The sequence below is a fragment of the Giraffa tippelskirchi genome, chromosome 2, assembly GCF_054371585.1.
Source record: "Giraffa tippelskirchi isolate mGirTip1 chromosome 2, T2T-mGirTip1v1.2.pri, whole genome shotgun sequence".
Classification (NCBI taxonomy): Eukaryota; Metazoa; Chordata; class Mammalia; order Artiodactyla; family Giraffidae; genus Giraffa; species Giraffa tippelskirchi.
This window is the reverse complement of record NC_137276.1, coordinates 187,415,111-187,434,873: the sequence shown is the minus strand read 5'-3', so window position 1 is coordinate 187,434,873 and position 19,763 is coordinate 187,415,111. Positions and strand designations below refer to the sequence as shown.

Below are 19,763 nucleotides of genomic sequence, written 5' to 3'. Positions count from 1 at the left end.
AGATTTCCAAGATGTTGTCTGAACAGTTGTCAACCTGAAATTTCCTTCAACTTTCCTGTTGTTAACTCAAAAATTCACTTGAAAGTTGTGATCTATGACTCTATAATATCTGTCATATTGTTGCTGTTGCTAAACATTTCCAATGGTCATTCTCCCTTGAATGAATGACCCATGCACTTAATTATTATTTCATTCAACTGTCAGTAACCTGTCACTGGTGCCAATAATTTTTATGTCTCTGGTGCCAATAATTTTTAATCTGTGTCCCCAAGTAATTCACTGCTTTGATATGCTGTGAACTTGGAAATAAGATATTTATCTTTATTGGGGTTATAAATAATTTAAACACATAGATACAATATGATACAAAGGAAGCCTTCAGAAGCTTCTCATGAATGAGGTTTAGGGTATAAAAATGCCCTCTCCTCTCATGCTCAGAGGTGTTTTATATTTAATTCCTGATTCATGGCCATATTCCAGAAAAGTAGGGTAATCAGATTTTGTGGTACTTCTATTTATAGACTGTTTATTACTAATAATTCATTTAAAAACAATAAGCACATTGCATGTTAACATTTTTTATTTTTTAAGTAACTTTATTTTCCCCAAAATTCAGAAGAGTGGCCTTATTTTACTTCTCCCAGCTCTTTAACATCTGACTTATTGAAAGACAGATGACTTCCTCTATATGCTTCTGCATTCATTCTGTTGTGATACAAGTCATGTAACCTCGGGAAAACTGTTCTGTACACATGTGGGAGATTAAGAGGAAAAGGCAAACCATGCCTTAAAATTATGAAAGTTTGACCACAGACCCAAAAGGAACTCGGGGAACCCAGAGATTCCCAGACCATACCTTGAGAACCAGCACCCAAAACAAGCCAGAAGCCATTCAGCTCCTACAGTTGCCAATTACGTGAGTCCACATATACTTGTTTTGCCTTTAGCTTAAACCCATTGGAATTGGGTTTCTGCTACTTGTAACTAAAAGAGGTCTGAGCAGTACACTATGTAACCCTTAATTCTTCCATGCTCAGCAGGAAGTTTAGGAAAACCTAGTACAGATTCACAGAAGAAACTTTATGTCTTATTTTCTTTTTCTATGCTATCCACTTTCCTTAAACTTAAAATTTCTCTTTTATTAATCAAATTTCTACCTTTGGTTACTTACGAAAGTCTCATGACTATAAATGTCATTCCAGTCATTCAAGTTCTAGTTATTCCTAGAATGCATTCAGTTATCAGTCGTATCGACTCTTTGTGACTCTTTAGACTATACCCCTCCAGGCTCTTCTGTCTATGGAAATTTCCAGGCAAGAATACTGGAGTGGGATGCCATTTCCTCCTCCAAGGGATCTTTTCAACCCAGGATTGAACCCAGGTCACCCACATTGCAGGCAAATCCTTTACCACCGAGCCATTGGGGAAGCCCAATTAGCAACCATCCTAATGAAATGGCAGCTGCATGCATAAAAATGTCACACAGAATTCAGGATCCTTTTAAGCGAACAGATTGTTCTGAGAATTTACATGAGAAAATTAAAAATATACTATTAAGAAAAAGGGCTTCCCAGGCGGCGCTACTGGTAAAGAACCTGCCTGCCAGTGCAGGAGATATGAGAGATATGGGTTCGATCGCTGGGTCAGGAAGATCCCCTGGAGGAGGGCATGGCAATCCACTCCTGTATTCTTGTCTAGAGAAGCCCTATGGACAGAGGAGCCTGGTGGGCTACAATCCGTGGGGTCGCAAAGAGTCAGACAGAACTGAAGCAACTTAGCACAATTAAGAAAATATTAATCCTTAAAAAAAATTCATATTCATCTGTTAAAACCAGATGAATACCGGAGAACAGCTAGTTAATATAAGATCTGAAAATGGTTTTTATTCTACATTAACATTACTTTTCAGAAAGGGCAGCTCCAAAAGGGAAGTCAGCAAGAAAAAAAAAACCTCTCCAGAGGGATAACTCCCATAACTATCAATGTCTTTTAAGAATTAACAATTTTACTCTCAAATTTTACTTCCTACAACTACTTGCATCAAATTAACTGTAACAAAAAGATAAATAAATCTAAGCGTAACCAGGTAAAGAGGATGGGATTTGCTGAAGAGTAATGCTAATATCTTGCCCTTCCCCCTGAAACAACGTACTAAGCCAAGGAGAAATGCATTTATTGAAAGAAGGCTGTGTGTGTTAAAGTGAGGTATGACTACCCCTAAAGTTCTGTGTGAGGAAACACACAAATGACACCAGACAAACATTCTGCCTTTTCCCTGTGTCAATTTTACTTGAAGGTTTTAGGGGAGAAAAAGTGTAATAAAACAAACATGATCTACTGGAAGCATACACATACATACGTATGTGTGTATATGTATATGGCCTTCCAGGTGGCGCTAGTGGTAAAAAAAATCCACCTGCCAATGCAGCAGACTCAAAAGACATGGGTTCAATCCCTGGGGTGGGAGGATCCCATGGAGGAGGAAAGGGCAACCTTTCCTGTATTATTGCTTGGAAAATTCTATGGACAGAGAAGCCTGACTAGCTACAGTCCACAGGGTCGAATAGAGTATATATATGTATGTATATATATACATACATATATATATGTCAGATCAGTTTATTTCTCTTCCTTGGTTGTTACACAACAAAAATTTGAAGGGTTTAAAACAACAGACAAGTTACAGCTCAGTTCAGCTCAAGCAGACAGATCTTTTATTAGACAGACACTCTCAACACATGGCAGCAGGCAGACCCCAAAGGAGTCATCCTCCTATTCCTTTTGGCTTCCCCCTCTGTATACTTCCCATCTTCTCCTTTTGGTTGTGCCCTGTGCAAATACAGGGCTTGTACCTACCACCAATCAATGAAAGGGAATGCAAATGGGCATACACTCAAGGCCAATTGACAAATGCAACTTATATAACAGCAGGCTCTGCTGTGTATGTCTTCCCATAATTCAATGTTATAATCAAATGCATATATGTGTAGAATATTTACAAACCTTTAACGGGCTCCTAGCTGTCTAAGGGTACTTGAGGAAGCCCCTGTGATTAGTTTGTATCCACTGTATCCTAGGGTGCATGAGCTAGAGTTGGAGAAGTTCCCCCGTGGTTATTTTGTAGCAAATGTATGAGCTCCTAGGTGTGTCTGGGATGGGGTTAGAGATCAGCTTGCATCCTTTTTGGCTAGGCCACCCCTCCTTGCTCATGCCTAACACACACACACACACACACAAATCTGAATGCATGTGTGGTCAATCATGTCCCACTCTTTGTGACCCCATGAACTGTAGTGGGCTGCCATTTCCTACTCCAGGAGATCTTCCCCACCCAAGGATCTAACCTGCGTCTCCTGCAGCTCCTGTGTTAGCAGGAGGATTCTTCACCACTGCACCACCTGGGAAGCCCTATATATATACATATATATTAATATAATACCTACATATACTTTCAAAGGCAAAGAATATATCTAGACTACACACACACACACACAAATACTAACACTGGTTGCTTATGAAAAGGAATTTCAGGTTTTCCACTGCTTCATGCAATGTCCCAGCGATCCTTGTTCACTCTTCTTTGCAGCCAGAAAAAGTCTAAGATGCACTGCCACAAGGGAACTCTTAAATAAATTTGGAATTGTTAAGACTATCTATGCAACAACAGGCGGCACATTAAGAAATAAGAAAATGAAATGATTCATTGCGTGTTAGTGTACTACATTGTAAACTTATCAAAGAGCTCCTACTCCCTCCTCCTCTGGTAGGTGCACAGGACTTAATACAGGAACTAAGGTACCCTTAAAGGACGAGATCTTTAAGGAAAACTTGCTGACTGGGAGGAGCTCCACCTGGCTTTTTACAACACCCTCTTTTGTGTTTCTAAGATCCAGTACCCAAAACTAAAGATAATCATTTAACTGGCAAAGCATTTTCAAAAACAAAAATATGCTGAAAATAAAAACACAACGAAACAGGGCTTCAAGTCCTTTGTTAGACTTTTTAATCACTTTTGGAAGAAGGGAGGGTCTAGAAAAGAAAATGGTTATTAAGCGGGCGGGCTTGCTTATGTCCACGCAAGGGATGCTGTTTACAGCAATTCAGACGAGGAATGAAGTGTCAATTAACAAACCCCGCTCTCCGTCGCAGCTGCTTTTAAATGCCCCGGGCGGGGGCGGGGGCGGGGGCGGATGAGAAAAAGGCAAAGTCGAGAATCAAAGGAAGAGGGGAAAGTGGGGTCAGGCGCCGAGAAGCTGGAAAGGAAACAGTAACATTGGAGGAATTACGAGGAAGGCGTGGCAGGAGAGCGACAAACCAACCGGGAAGACCCGTGGTTCGACGAGACACAAGCAAGGTGCTCGCAGGAAAACAAAAATGAAAGGGGTGACGGGGTGAAAAGCGACTGAGGCTTTGAGGACAGATCGGACTGGGTCTTTAACCCGCAGGGGCCAGGGAGACCCGGGGACCTTCCATTGTGCGGGGCCCCACCGCTCCCTCCCCTCCGCTCCCCGCCCCGCCGAGCCACAGCCGGAGCCCGAGCGCAAGCCAGAGCCCTCGCAGCTCCGGGCCGCAGCTCCCGTCGCCGCCTGTGTCTCCCCTTTGCCCAAGGTAGGAGACAATATGCTCAGTCCTCCTCCGACCCTTTCTCACCAGCAGAAGATCGCCGTCTCCCGGCCTTCCCCTTGTCCATCTTCTCCTCCTGCTGGAATCGCAGTCGCTGTCACCTCAAGCCCCCCTCTGGGTGGGGGAGGGAGGGGGAGGGGAGAGAAAAAAAAAAGCCAGGAACATGAGAATTGCGCTTGCGCAAGAGCCGTCGCCTGCCTCAGACCGGAAATTACCGCCCCTCCCACCTCCAGCCGGAAATCACTTCCTGGGACTTGTTTGCTCTGTGGTTTAGCAGCGCACGTGTTTGTTTAAATGGCGTTTTTTCATTCTCTCTGTGCCTATATGATACTGAGACTGGGTGTGAGGTTTTAGCCCAAGATCGTAAAGGTTTGAAGATGAGGTTTACTAAAAATTAAAGCAGGGAAGCTAGGAATCCCCCCAGTTCGCTACCCCAGAAATCGTCCTTTGGTAGTATTACTTTACTCATGGCGTCTGCTGTGTCTGTCTTCAAGGCGCTTCCTCAAATCTAGTAGCAAAAAGACTTTAACAAGACAAAAATCAATAGCCTGTTAGTTTAGCAGTTGGAGTCAGCTGAGGAAAAAAGGAGTAATAGGATCTCTTCAAAATTCTAATCCATAATTTTTAAAGGACAGGAAAAAAGTTAAGCTGGACCTCAATTTTTTTAAACATAAAATAATGAGATACTAAAAAGTGGGTGGCTGTATATGAATTTGTTCAACTAATTTTTATTACAGTCCTTAAGAGAATAACCCTGACCTCAGCGAACTCAACGATTAGTACTTTTGGATTGATCACTTTTTTAGTCCTTTCATAGGACCCATCAGTTTAGAAAATTGTTCTCTTTGATTAGCCATAAAGTACATATTTGAATACTTCTTTTTAAGTGAGTAAACTTTAATCATAGTAAATTTAACAAAATAACACAGAGCATTCTAGTTAGAGGCAAATGATACTGGAATGTTCCAACAGTTTAACATCCGCTCCCCTCCCCCACATCTTACCAAGGCTGGTAATGGGACTTGTTCAAATCACAGCCGGAGCCTGGCTCTTGCTTCTTTAGCCTTACTTTTTAATTACTGTTTCATCTGTGCTGGAGCTAGAGGTAAGTCTCCAGGTGATAATGCCTATTGGGCTGGGGGGAGTGTCTTGCAATGTCAGAATGTCTGAAAAGCAGAAATACGTCAGGGCTTGCTGAGAATGAAATTCACTACAAGGATTTCATTTAGTGGCTCTAGTTTGTTTCTTTTTAGCAAATAAAAACACTGCCTACTGAAAAATATCTGAATTTTATTATATAAATCAACTTTTGTAATTGAAGGATTTTACTCCAGAATCTCGCTGGCTTGATTCATCAGCTGATATTATACAAAACAGAGCTGGAAAAAGATGGAAATAGAGGTAAGAGATGGAAACATAAAAAAGGAAATTGTAAGTAGGCCTAATCCATTTCTGTGCAAAGCTTCCTTAAAAGTAAATGGTTTTAAAGTTTAGCAGTAAGTCAACCTATGAGAAATGACATTATAAGAAATAATTGTATTAGTCAACTTGCAAACATATCATTTAAATTTGTCATTCAACCAAATATAGCATTTCTGTTAATAAAGACAGTGAGTCAGTTTGTTTCTTTGAATGGAGCTGGTTTTGAATAACATATTTGAAGATAAATGACCTTTAAGCTCAAAAACTTCAAATTTGCTTTTTAAACCAGTATTTTTATTGTTTTTACAGTATCTACTGCATAGGTGTATTGCAAACAACTTAAAGGACTAAAAAGTTCAGTCTTTTGAGGGAGTCATTTAACAATCTCACTTTGCACTTTATGAAAGACTAATTACATGATCTTTTGTTTTATAGTGTTTTATGATGTTCAGGTGAAAGCTTCCTTATTTTAAAATAAGGAAGAAAGACCAAAAAAAGTGAATGATTCCCTTAGTATGTTTGTAGATAAGGTCATTTCTTTTATGTATGTTTAGCTCACAATGTATAGAGCCTTTTAAATTAAGATTGTTTGAGATTAGAAATTCATCAGCCCAGAATTTTATAGGAGAGGATGGACAGGTTTGATCTTAATGAGTATGGTTCTTTATTGAGTGTTAAAGGTGTATGCTGCTGCTGCTGCTGCTAAGTCGCTTCAGTCGTGTCCGACTGTGCAACCCCATAGACGGCAGCCCATCAGGCTCCGCCATCCCTGGGATTCTCCAGGCAAGAATACTGGAGTGGGTTGCCATTTCCTTCTCCAGTGCATAAAAGGGAAAAGTGAAAGTGAAGTCGCTCAGTCGTGTCCGACTCTTAGCGACCCCATGGACTGTAGCCTACCAGGCTCCTCTGTCCATGGGATTTTCCAGGCAAGAGTACTGGAGTGGGGTGCCATTGCCTTCTGTGTATATAAAGTGTTTAAATTAGATATGCTATTTTTGTTTTGACTATAGGATTAAAAGCAGTGGGTATGATTTTTTTTAATAGTTTCAGGACATGAGGGCAGTGTGAAATTGATCAACCCTTTATTTTACCCCTTAAGTAACAATTGAGGAGAGCTTAATCTAAAAATGACCCTTTTCTTCCCAAGTGAATTAACTTTAAGTACAATCAATATAAATAGGTTTGGTTGGTGACTAAATATATCAAGGAACAGCTAGATATGAATTCAGGGGAGAGTTACATGTTGGAGTATATTAGCCAAGCAATATAAACTACAATAAATTGTAAAGAATTGTCTACCTTTTCATTCTACAGGATACTCTGCACCTTGCTCCTTTTCTCTCCACTTAAATACTTGTCCTTTATTTATCTGTGTGCCATTTTGGTTATCCAGTTTGCAAACTCCCATTCTCTTCCGCTGAGAATTGTTTTTCAAACAACTAGGTACAAAAGCACTTAACGAAGGTGAAAAAGAGGAACTGAATGCCATGTACTACATGCTAGTAGAAAATACCAATTTTGTTTTACTCTGATTGAAAGAAACGTCAGCGAACATTCTTTAGTTCTTTGGTTTAGTTTAGTTGATTTAGGTTTAGTTCATTGAGTTTTACATACTAGGTTATCTATTTATTTCAGTAGGGAAAAGGGCAGTTTTCAGCATAGTACCTGAATAAACAAAGTATTTTTAGATCTAAGAGATTACTGCTTTCCTGTACAAACCTCCTCCATGCCAAACTATAAAATAGACCCTCCTTTTGGAGAGCAATTTAGCAGTATCTGGTAGAATGGAAGATGTCGACATGACTTAGACATTCCACTTGTAGGCATATTGCCTAGAGAATATTGCCTTGCTTGATCCCTGGGTTGGGAAGATCCCTTGGAGAAGGAAATGGCAACCCACTGCAGTATGCTTGCCTGGAAAAATCCCATGGACAGAGGAGCCTAGTGGGCTGCAGTCCATGGGGTCGCAGAGTCGGGCACGACTAAGCGACTAACACTGGCCTAGAGAAACTCTTGATATGTGCACAAAAAATACAGCTATAAGAATGTTCGTTGCAGCTTTATTTGCTTAGTCGCTCAGTCGTGTCTGACTTTTTGAGACCCCATGGACTGTAGCCCACCAGGCTCCTCTGTCCATGGGGATTCTCCAGGCAAGAATACTGGAGTGGGTTGCTATGCCCTCCTCCAGGGGATCTTCCCAATCCAGGAATTGAACCCAGGTCTCACTCATTGCAGGCGGATTCTTTACCAGCTGAGCTACCAGGGAAGCCCACTTTGTTTATAATCGTGGAAAACTGGAGCAGCCTTAATGTTCTTCAGCAGAATAATGGTTAAACCATGGCATATTCAAGCAATGGAGCACTATAAATTGGTAAAATGAATGATCTTGGACTGTGCTTATTAATGTGGGTAAAAATCACAATGTTGAGTGAATAAGAAAGGCTGGGCAAGAGATACATGTGTTTTTTATTTCACATTTCTCAAAAGGAAGATCATCCTGTCTTATTTTACAGAAACTTCCATGTGTGAGACACTGCATAAAATGGTTTCTATCTGTATTAATTTAATTCTCGAAACAGCCTTGTGAAATGTTTTCCTATTTTGCATTTATGCATTGAAAAAATATTTGTATATCCCAGACACTGTTCCAAGTACTGTAGATATAGCAGCTAACTAAACAAACTTCCTGTTCTCATAGAGCTTTCATTCTAGTGAGGAGAGACAATTTTTAAATATACAATTATATATCAGGTGGTAATGCAGGCTTTGAGCTTCCCTGGTGGCTCAGACGGTAAAGCGTCTGCCTGCAATGTGGGAGACCTGGGTTCGATCCCTGGGTCAGGAAGATCACCTGGAGAAGGAAATGGCAATCCACTCCAGTACTCTTGCCTGGAGAATCCCACAGACAAAGGAACCTTGTAGGCTACAGTCCAAGGGGTCACAAAAGAGTCAGACACGACTGAGCGACTTCACTTTCACTTTCTTTCAATGTAGGCTTTGAAGAAAAATAAAGAGTGGCAGGATAGAGGGTAATAACAATTGCTGTTTTAGATAGCATAAACTAAAACTCAGGAGTTGAAGAAACTGAAACTCATAGAGGTTAAGAAACCAGCTGAAAGTCATTCAACTTAAAATTTGGAGCTAGAATTTAAACCTAAATCAATTAATCTAGTTCCAGAGCCTCCTATCTGTCACTTGCACTCTAGGAAAAGATATTCATTACGTAACAGCACCTGAGCTCAGCAACACTGGAAGCAAAAGAGTTTTTAAAGGAACAGGAAAGAACAGAGAGCAGTCTGTATAGGTTGGATAATTTGGACAACCAAATACCTTCATAAAGGACTGGTTGGGTGTGGGAGTCAGATTCAGAAAGTGAGAAAAGAGTTAAGAAATCAAAGCAAGCTAGCACCGTTTTGATTTTACCTCAAGCCTTGATAGCAGCTTAAGTGGCACTGAAAATCATTTTAAGTGCTATTTATTGGAAGTGGGTTGTGATTGCTAGTGCGAGTGTTCAGAAATTCAGGAGCCAGAGTATTAACGTATTTGTTAAGAACATGAATTTGAGTCACATAGCCTCAGTACCTAATTATTTATTTAACAGTTGTTTGACTTTAGTACAAACCACTTAACCTTTTTTTGTCCCCAAAATAGAGTCTGTTGAGGTTTTTTTTTTTCCCCGGGACTTTTCTTTCCCTTTGGGCTATGGCTACAGTAACTAAGTTACCTTCTCAGTCACTTTTAGTTTCAAACATGAGAATAACCATGTCTTCTATTATTAGATAAATTGATCATAATCTCCAGTGCCTGGTTCACATTTCACATCTACTGTCATCCCCTCCCATTTATTTAATAGCAAAAATATTTAAATGCTTACTGTGGAGATAAAGACTAACCAAATGAGAAAAACAAAATCTATTCATTTTGAGCTCACTATAGCAAGGGAGTCAGCCACCTTCACTTGCATTTTGGCAGTGACTCAAAGGCCAGCAGAAGAGCAAGAAAGCTTTGTAGTGGAAAAAAAGGGAAGGCTGCTGACATGTCCTGACTGGACCATATTGGCATGAGGAAGCTGTCTGCAAGCTAACTAAAAGGGAGGCATCCTGTGTGACTGGTTAGGGGTGCCTATCTGGCTTTCTCTGGTGGGTCCTAAGTGTTGGAAGCAGGGATAAAAATTAGGGAAGCTATAAGTTATTAACCAAGTTATTAACCAAGTCTTGGGACTTGGCTGGTGCTCCAGTGGCTGAGACTCCACATTCCCAACACAGGGGATCCCAGGGTTCAACCCTTGGTCAGGGAACTAGATCGCACTTGCTGCAACTAAAGATCCTGCATGCCACAGCCAAATAAGTAAATAAATACATATCAAGTTTTGGCCATTTGGGGCCAACTGTGACAGAAGTTAAGTTATTGTTTGACTTCTCAGATTGTCACTAGAAGTAAGCAGTCTTGACTTCCTGAGATTCTGACTTGTAAGACTGGCTTCCAGGGCTGTTTATTGTAGATGAGAGATTTACTTCCTGGGCAAGTTGCTGCAGATTGTGGGTCAGAGTTCTGTTTTTATATATGGTCTAGCCATTGTCCCTTAGTGTATTCAGCATCTCACTACTTTGCATTTTTCACAATTATTTTGAGTTAAAATCTCTACCAGAGGTTAAAATATTAATGTCTTCATGTTTGTTGTTTGGTCACTAAGTTGTGTCTAACTCTTTTTGCAACCCCATGGACTGGAGCCCTCCAAGATCCCCTGTCCATGGGATTTCCCAAGCAAGAATACTGGAGTGGGTTCCCATTTCCTCTTCTAAGGGATCTTCCCGTCCCAGGGTTCAAAACCATATCCCTTGTGTCTCCTGTATTGGCAGGCAGATTCTTTACCATGGGGCCACCAGGGAAGCCCTAATGTCTTCATAAAGTGCTTAACTTAGCATGATTTCCCACAGGAAGACTTTAGCAAGATGAAATTTGTATTTTTTTTTCTAGTACTGACATAATACTGCTTTTTACTTTCAGTGGTTACCAGTGACTCAGAAACTGAGCTTCCGAAAATTTATTGAACAATCTGACTTACTAGAAGAACTTAAATATGACTTCAATGAAAACGCTGAATTGAGACACACTGAGACACACGGACCTTTTGCCTTTAACTATTATAAAAATGTCCTGGAGAGGAATAGCAAGCGCTACTGGGCCCTTGGACATTTGCTTGAACAATACATTTATGAACTTTTGGAGAAAGTGTGCAAATTACAAAAAGTATATATCCCACCAGAGGCTGATAAGGAACCAAGAAGCTTCTTTTTCATGAGTGAGAGAGCATTATCAAATCACCATTCTGCTCTTCTTGTCCTCCTTCAAGACCACGGGGTCTTTAGAGCTGGTCAGTGGAGTCAACAGGCAATAATACATCATGGTCTCCAACATGGAAGTCAGATACCATGTATTCAAATGGCACTGCAGGCACATTATGATGTAATTGTGCTAAACCCCAATGACAATTTTGTGGACCAGCAGACAGGAAAAGAGTGGAAAGGACTTTTAACACAAAATGTTGAATTCTCTTCCAGAAAAATGGTTCAGACAGAGAGCTTTTTCTCTCTCCAGGAGTCTCTCCAATGTATTCCAAAAAGATGCAGCAACACCCCTGAAGAACACATGGCTTATATTTGGGATTACTTCATTTCAAAGACTAAAGGCAAGGATGTTGCCTTCATTGTACATGGTTATGGAGGCTTGGTTTTTATGGACTTGCTTGTTCGTAAAAAGTGGGAGGTGATGAGCAAAGTATACGCTGTTGCACTTATTGACTCTGAACATCATGTAGGACACCAGTTGGGAAGTGATGTCCAGTTATTAGAATGGATAAAGCAGCACTGCCGTGAATGGGTGACAAGTCCGAAGCCTTTGGATAAACCTGCAACAACCGTTTTGAAAAAGGAGTTTCCTACAGTTTCTGCTGGTACAGAAAAACACAACTTAGCCCCTTCCTCTAGCCTTCAGTCAATTTTTAAATACTTTAGAAAAGCTTTGAAAGCCAAAGCAACTATTAATTTCTCTCGAGTATCCATAGTGACTAGAAGCTCCACAAAAAGAAAGCAAAGTGCTTAAGTTACATTTTTTGTCATCTAAGATTGTTTTGTCCCACTGAAACTTTGCTAATGTAGATGCTAGAAGAACACTTCCAACTCACATGCAGTGTTGTGTTCTGATTGCAAGTTTGATTTGTTGAGTTTTTTCAAAAGTAAATATGTTTTGCAAATATGTTCTGTAGCCTACTGATGAACCAAGAAGTCAGTACCATCATTAATATTTTACAATCTTAGTCAAAGTAGTCTTGTTAGAGGATCTTCTTAGAAAGGATTTCATATGGTTTAATAGAATGATGCCAAAACTGTAATTGATAGAAATTAAATATTAAGTCAGTCTTTGACTTCTGCATTAATGCTATATTAAAATTATAAATGAAAATAAAATTAAGTATCATAAGGAAAATCCATTTGTGGTATGTTTGTGAGTTTTTTCTGTTTTACTTATGTGTGTGTTTACTCATACCTTCGCTAATATCTGTCTACTATGTACTAGTAAATACTAATGTTGGGCACATTGACAAACAATGCCAACATTGCCTTTATCTTTATTTGGGGCTCACAATGAAAAACAAATTACAAGTGTGAAGAGTGTTAAGAAATAAAGGGTGTCATGGAACATCCAATATGAGAGCTAATAATAGCCTTGGGATTCAGGGAACACTCCTTTGACAAAATGATGCCTAGTTTGAAGAACAGTAGTAGTTACGTGGGAAAACAAAGTCATAGTCAAAGGAATCACACGTGCAGAAGTCCTGAGGCAGAAGAAAGAAGTCCAGTTCAGCAGGAGTTAAAAGATTATAGGGTAGTAATACAGAAAAAACTATTCATGACATTCATTAAAGACAGGAAAATTCAAAAGTGATTGGTGCAATGGGGATTTTGTAGTAGGGGAAAGGTAGGTCTCAACTGCAAATACAATGATGGGAGTGAGGCAAGGAGTTATAGCCAAGTAGCAATGAATAGAAAATTACTAACAGAAAACTTCAGGGATAATAGTTTTTCTTGATGGATTGACTCAACAGGATTCTTACTGCAGGCAGGCCAGGGCTGGGAAGATACTGACAGTGGAGTATGAGGAATTTTATCAAATATAATAGGGGATGTTCAGATACCAAAGGGGAGATTTTCACTAACTGACTCAGCAGAATTTTTGCTGAAACTGGACTAAGCAGACCAAGGGCAGAGCCCAATGTCAGAGCCTACTCAAGAGGAGGGCTCCAAGGAGCCAGAATCAGATTTGATGGAGAGAGGTTTTGTCAGTAGCTGCAAAGTTAAGTTGGAGAAATAAACAGGCAGCTTACTTAAGGCTGCAATGTCGAAAAAAAATCTTTTACTTTATTGCAATGACAATAGAAGCCATTGGATGGTTTTAGAATATAAGCAGATTTACACTTTATAAAGTATATCCTGATTGTAGTTTAGAGAATAGTTTAGAAGGAGAACAAGCTTGGAAGCTAGGAGATGAAATAATTTTGGCAGTAGTTTGAGAAATGTTCAATGCTTTTTTTTTTTTTTCATTTAACTGTAAATGTCTTACAGTATTTAAGTGTACAGCAAAATGGTTCATTTTTTTGTGGATTATATTCCATCATAGATTATTATAAGATATTGAATACAATTCCCTATGCTATACAATAAAGGACTTCCCTGGTAGCTCAGCTGGTAAAGAATCCACCTGCAATGCAGAAGACTTGTGTTTGATCCCTGGGTTAGGAAGATTCCCCTGGAGAAGGGGATGGCTACCCACTCCAGTATTCTGGCAAGGAGAATTTCATGGACTGTATAATCCACAGAGTCACAAAGGGTCCGACACAACTGAGCAACTTTTACTTTTGCATACAAGACATCCTTGTTGCTTCTCTATTTTATGTATAATAGTTTGTATCTGTTAATCCCATGCCCATAATTTATTCCTTCCTTTGCTTTGGTAACCATAAACTTCTTTTTCTGTATCTATGAATCTGTTTCTTTTGTATGTACATTCATTTGTATTATTTTTTTAGAGTCAACATATGAGTGATATAATGTATAATGTGTCTTTGACATTTCACTAAGCATAATATTCTCCAGATCCATCCACATTGCTGCAAATGGCAATATCCCATTCTTTTTATGGCTGAGTAATATTCCATTTCATTTGCATATCACATCTTAATCTAATCATCTATCAATGGGCATTGGGTTACTTCAACATCTTGCCTATTGTAAACAGTGTGCTATGAATATTGGGGTGCATGCATATTTTCAAATTAGTGTTTTCATTTTTTCCAGATATATACTCAGGAGTGAATAGCTGGCTCATATGATAACTCTATTTTTGGCTTTTTAAGGAACTCCCATACTGTTTTCCACAGTGACTGCACCAATTTGCATTCCCACCAACAGTATACAAGGGTTCTCTTTTCTCCACATCCTCTCCAATATTTGTTATTTGTAGACTCTTTGATGAGGGCCATTCTGACAGGGGTGAAGTGATATTTCATTGTGATTTTAATTTTCAGAGAAATGCTTAATACTTGTAATGAACAAAATTTTGTGATTGGAGATCAGGAATAAGGAGAAGGAAATAACAAGGAGTGTTCCCAGATGTTCTGTATTCAGCAACTAGTTGGATAGAAATACAATACTATTTACCAAAAAGAAAAAAGAGAAATATCATTTACTGAGATAGGGACTACTGGTGAAAACTTTATTTTGGCGGTTCCAGAAAGTTTTAAAGAGAGATAAAGGAATAGGTTACAAGTTTTTTTTTTAGCTCTGCCCCTACACCAGACCACCTGACCAGCCTCTTGGGAAACCTGTATGCAGGTCAGGAAGCAAACAGTTAGAACTGGATGTGGAACAAGACTGATTCCAAATAGGAAAAGGACTACATCAAGGCTGTATATTGTCACCCTGCTTATTTAACTTATGTGCAGAGTACATTATGAGAGATGCTGGGCTGGAGGAAGCACAAGCTGGAATCAAGATTGCGGGGAGAAATAGCAATAACCTCAGATATGCAGATGACACCACCCTTATGGCAGAAAGTGAAGAAGAACTAAAGAGCCTCTTGATGAAGTGAAAGTGGAGAGTGAAAAAGTTGGCTTAAAGCTCAACATTCAGAAAACTAAGATCATGGCATCCGGTCCCATCACTTCATGGCAGATAGATGGGGAAACAGTGGAAACAGTGGCTGACTTTATTTTTCTGGGCTCCAAAATCACTGCAGATGGTGACTGCAGCCATGAAATTAAAAGACGCTTACTGCCTGGAAGGAAGGTTATGACCAACCTAGATAGCATATTAAAAACCAGAGACATTACTTTGCCAACAAAGCTCTGTCTAGTCAAGGCTATGGTTTTTTCAGTGGTCATGTATGGATGTGAGAGTTGGACTATAAAGAAAGCTGAGTGCGAAATGATGCTTTTGAACTGTGGTGTTGGAGAAGACTCTTGAAAGTCCCTTGGACTGCAAGGAGATCCAACCAGTCCATCCTAAAGGAGATCAGTCCGGGGTGTTCATTGGAAGGACTGATGTTGAAGCTGAAACTCCAATATTTTGGCCACCTGATGCGAAGAGCTGACTGATTGGAAAAGACCCTGATGCTGGGAAAGATTGAAGGCAGGAGGAGAAGGGGACAACAGAGGATGAGGTGGCTGGATGGCATCACCAACTCGATGGACGTGGGTTTGGGTGGACTCAGGGAGTTAGTGATGGACAGGGAGGCCTGGCGTGCTGCAGTTCATGAGGTCGCAAAGAGTCGGACACAACTGAGCGACTGAACTGAACTGAACTACATGAGTACTAGAGGAAACCATAAATTGACTCTGCCATATCTAATAGGTCATATGGATTTTTCTCTACATAGCTCTTTGTAGTTCTTCTAGTGTTCTAATTCCTAGTGGGTTTTTTTTGTTTTGTTTTTGTTGGTTTTGGGCCACATCACACACCATGTGGGATTTTAGTTTCCCAACCAGGGGTTGAACCCATCCCCTGCACTGGAAGTGAAACCATTTACCTCAGATTGGGACTTGAACCCACATGGCTGAGACTTGAACCCAGCCAAAACCCAGTTTGGGACTCACTCAGCGAAAACTCAGTTTTCCCACTGAGGTCACAGACCTGGTTTAGGACCTAATGAAGCTCAGGTTCTTGATGTTCTCATCACAGAAAGAATTCAGTAAGAGACAAAATGATAGGTAAGAAGTGGATTTATTCAGAGAGAAACACACTCTACACACAGTGTGGGTCAACACAAAGGGCCAGTGTAGTGGCCTTGAAATGTGTGGTTAGCTTTTATGGGCTGGGTAATTTCACAGGCTAATGAGTGGGAGGATTATTCCAACTATTTTGGGGAAAGGGTGGGGATTTCCAGGGGTTAGGCCACCACCCACTTTTGGTCTTTGATGGTCAACCTTGGAACTGTCATGGCACCTCTGAGTGTGTCATTTAGCCTGCTGATGTGTTACAGTGAGCCTATACAGAAGATCAAGGTCTAGTCAAGTTGACTTGTCTGCCATTTTGGACCCATTTGCTTTAATCAGTTTATGTTGTGCCCTCGGGCTATATCCTTCTTTCAAAGGTTGTGCCCTGCCCCCTTCCCTCCTGTTTCAGAAGCAGACTCCTAACCACTGAACAACCAGGGAAGTTCCTCTTAGTGCTGTTTGTTTTTAAACCTAGTATACACACTATAATTTCTGTTATGTACTGAATGTTTGTGTCCCCCACCAAAATTCATGGTGAAATTTTAATCTCCAATGTGATGGTATTAGGAGGTGGGATATTTGGGAGGTGATTACACCATGAGGGTAGAGCCCTCATTACCAGGATTAATGCTATTATGGAAGAAACCTCAGAAAGCTCCCTTCTACAATGTGAGACAACATCAACAACCTCAAATATGCAGATGATACCATGCTAATGGCAGACAGCGGAAGAGTAACTAAAGAGCGTCTTGATAAGGGTGAAAGAAGAGAGTGAAAAAGCTGACTTAAAACTCAACATTCAAGAAACTAAAATCATGGCATCTGGTACCATCATTTCATGGAAAACAGATAGGAAAAAAAGAGAAACAGTGAAAAATGAAAAAACAGTTTTCTTTCCTTGGGCTCCAAAATTTACTGCAAATGACTGCAGCCATGAAATTAAAAACCGCTTGCTCCTTGGAAGAAAAGCTATGACAAACCTAAACAGCATATTAAAAAGCAGAGACATCATTTTGCCAACAAAGGTCCATATAGTCAAAGCTATGGTTTTTCCAGTAGTCATGTATGGATGTGAGAGTTGGCCTATAAAGAAGGCTGAGCACTGAAATATTGATCCTTTTGAACTGTGGTTCCTTCCCTGGTGGCTCAGATGGTAAAGTGTCTGCCTATAATGAGGGAGACATGGGTTCAATCCGTGGGTGGGGAAGATCTCCTGGAGAAGGAAATGGCAACCCACTCCACTATTCTTGCCTGGAAAATCCCATGGACGGAGGAGCCTGGTAGGCTCCAGTCCATGGGGTCGCAAAGAGTAAGACACGACTGAGTGACTTCACTTGAACTGTGGTGCTGGAGAAGACTCTTCAGAGTCCCTTGGATAGCAAGGAGATCAAACCAGTCAGTCCTAAATGACATCAATCCTGACTATTCATTGGAAAGATTGATCTGAAGCTCTAATACTTTGGCTACCTGATGTGAAGAGCTGACTCACTAGAAAAAACACTGATGCTGGCTGGGAAAGATTGAAGGCAGGAGGAGAAGGGGGCAACAGAGAATGAAATGGTTGGCTGGCATCACCAACTCAATGGACATGAATTTAAGCAAACTCCAGGAGATAATGAAGGACAGGGTAGCCTGGCATGCTACAGTCCATGGGGTTACAAAGAGTTGGAGACAACTTAGCGACTGAACAACAACAACAATGTGAGACACAGTGAGCAGACAGCCATCTATGAAGCACGTCTTCACTGGACACTGAAGTTGCTGATACCATGATCATGGACTTCCCAGATCTAGAACTGTGAGGAATACTTGCTGTTTAAGGCTCTCAGTCTATGATACTCTGTTGCTACATATTATATTACCCCGAAAACTTAGTGACTTTAAACAACATTTATTATCTCACAGCTTCTGTTCAGGAGCAGCTTAATTGAGTGATTCTGGTTCAGGATCCCTCAGAAGAGCACACATCGATGATCTGAAGCATTTAATTCAGAAATATGTATTTCCATAATCCAGACGTTGTAAGACCACTAATGTTTTAGTGGTTAGGGCAACATTTAAAACATTTAAAATAGCAACTAAAAGTTAGGATTGATGGAGATAGGGTCCAGTGTATTTATTCTGTAAAGTTTAGGCTTGTATGGATGTGAGTTGGACTATAGAGAAAGCTGAGCACAGAAGAATTGATGCTTTTGAACTGTGGTGTTGGAGAAGACTCTTCAGAGTCCCTTGGACTGCAAGGAGATCCAACCAGTCAATCCTAAAGGAAATCAGTCCTGGGTGTTCACTGGAAGGACTGGTGTTGAAGCTGAAACTCCAATACTTTGGCCACCTGATGCGAAAAGCTGACTCATTGGAAAAGACCCTGATGTTGGGAAAAATTGAAGGCAAGAGAAGGGGACGACAGAGGATGAGATGGTTAGATGGCATCACCAACTCAATGGACATGAGTTTGGGTAAACTCCGGGAGTTGCTGATGGACAGGGAGGCCTGGCATGCTATGGTTCATGGGGTCGCAAAGAGACGGACACGACTGAGCGACTGAACTGAACCGAACTGAAAATTTAGACTTAAAATCTTAGGATTTTGTGACCATGGGAAAAAAAGAAAAGACAAGCTGTGGTGATCTCAAGTTGAGCCTTAGTAACTCACTGTATGGACTTCTTACACAGGCTGCTTCTATTAAAAAATTAACCTAACACTTGTTAAAATAGTAAAGAAGACTTTATTCAAGACTATTGCAATTAGGGTTACTGCCAATAGAGAAGAAAGATCAGGCTCAAGTCTAACCACAACAAAGACAGCTAGGAATTTATAGTCAGGAAGTAGAGTAGGGGTATTGAAACTGTTTACCTCAGAATGGGACTTAAACCCACATGTCTGGTACTCAACTACAGCCAAAACCCAGTTTGAGACTTGAACCCAAATGGCTGGAACATGAACCAGGCCAAAACCCATGGTACCTGGTTTCAGGGCCTAATAAAGCTCACGTTCTTGATGTCTCATTGCAGAAAGACTTCATTGAGAGACAAAGTGATAGGTAAGAAATGAATTTATTCAGATTCAGAGAGAAACACACTCCACAAACAGGACTGCAGGCCATCACAGAGGGCAAGTGCACTGCAAAATGCAACACAGTTAGCTTTTATAGGCTACCTGATTTCATATGCTAATGAGTGGGAGGATTATTCAACTATTTTTGGGAAGGGGTGGAGGTTTCCAGGATTTGGGCTACCTCCCACTCCTTGGTCTTTTGCCCTGCAACTGTCATGGCACCTCTGGGTGTGTCATTTTGCTTGCTGATTGAGGATCAAGGTCTAGTCTTGTCGGCCATCTTGGTCCCATTTGATTCTAACTGGTTTAAGTTGTGACCTTGGGTCATGTCATTCTTTCAAAAGTTGTGCCCTACCCCTTTCCCTCCTGTTCAGTTCAGTTCAGTTCACCCACT

General features: G+C 40.5%; 2 protein-coding genes across 43 annotated transcripts in view; one reads left to right on the top strand and one right to left on the bottom strand.

Moving 5' to 3' along the window:
* Nucleotides 1-19,763, bottom strand: part of SENP7 (SUMO specific peptidase 7) — a 169,214-nt gene that overhangs the window by 139,027 nt on the left and 10,424 nt on the right. For 14 of the 37 annotated variants that reach the window (XR_014077541.1, XR_014077546.1, XM_081572409.1 and 11 more), the window contains one exon: nt 4,651-4,737. Coding sequence is in view for 29 of the 37 variants with exons in the window: in XM_081572386.1 (XP_081428512.1) it covers nt 4,651-4,690 (40 nt within the window). In the remaining 8 variants the exon portion in view is untranslated. Of the gene's footprint in view, nt 1-4,650; nt 4,744-5,055; nt 5,147-5,627; nt 5,790-7,344; nt 7,500-19,763 lie in introns of those variants that run through there. The other 23 variants (XR_014077543.1, XR_014077547.1, XM_081572389.1 and 20 more) reach the window with 5 other exon arrangements.
* Nucleotides 4,179-12,535, top strand: LOC145539059 (putative protein ARB2BP). Of its 6 annotated transcripts, none has more exons than XM_081572424.1 (4): nt 4,184-4,608; nt 5,945-6,024; nt 8,281-8,416; nt 11,053-12,535. In XM_081572424.1, exons 3-4 carry the CDS (start codon nt 8,354-8,356, stop codon nt 12,145-12,147), a joined length of 1,158 nt encoding a protein of 385 aa, XP_081428550.1. In that variant the 5' UTR covers nt 4,184-4,608; nt 5,945-6,024; nt 8,281-8,353; the 3' UTR covers nt 12,148-12,535. The 6 variants fall into 6 exon arrangements, with proteins under 6 accessions (XP_081428553.1, XP_081428550.1, XP_081428554.1 ...); XM_081572425.1 differs by having other exon boundaries at nt 4,224-4,354; XM_081572423.1 differs by lacking the exon at nt 4,184-4,608 and adding an exon at nt 4,825-5,728.

Coding starts and splice junctions, on each gene's coding strand:
- LOC145539059 (XM_081572424.1), top strand. CDS start 8,354: ATGTTCTTCAGCAGAATAATGGTTAAACCATGGCATATTCAAGCAATG. Junction 8,417..11,052: donor CAATGGAGCACTATAAATTG/GTAAAATGAATG, acceptor TTTTACTTTCAG/TGGTTACCAGTGACTCAGAA.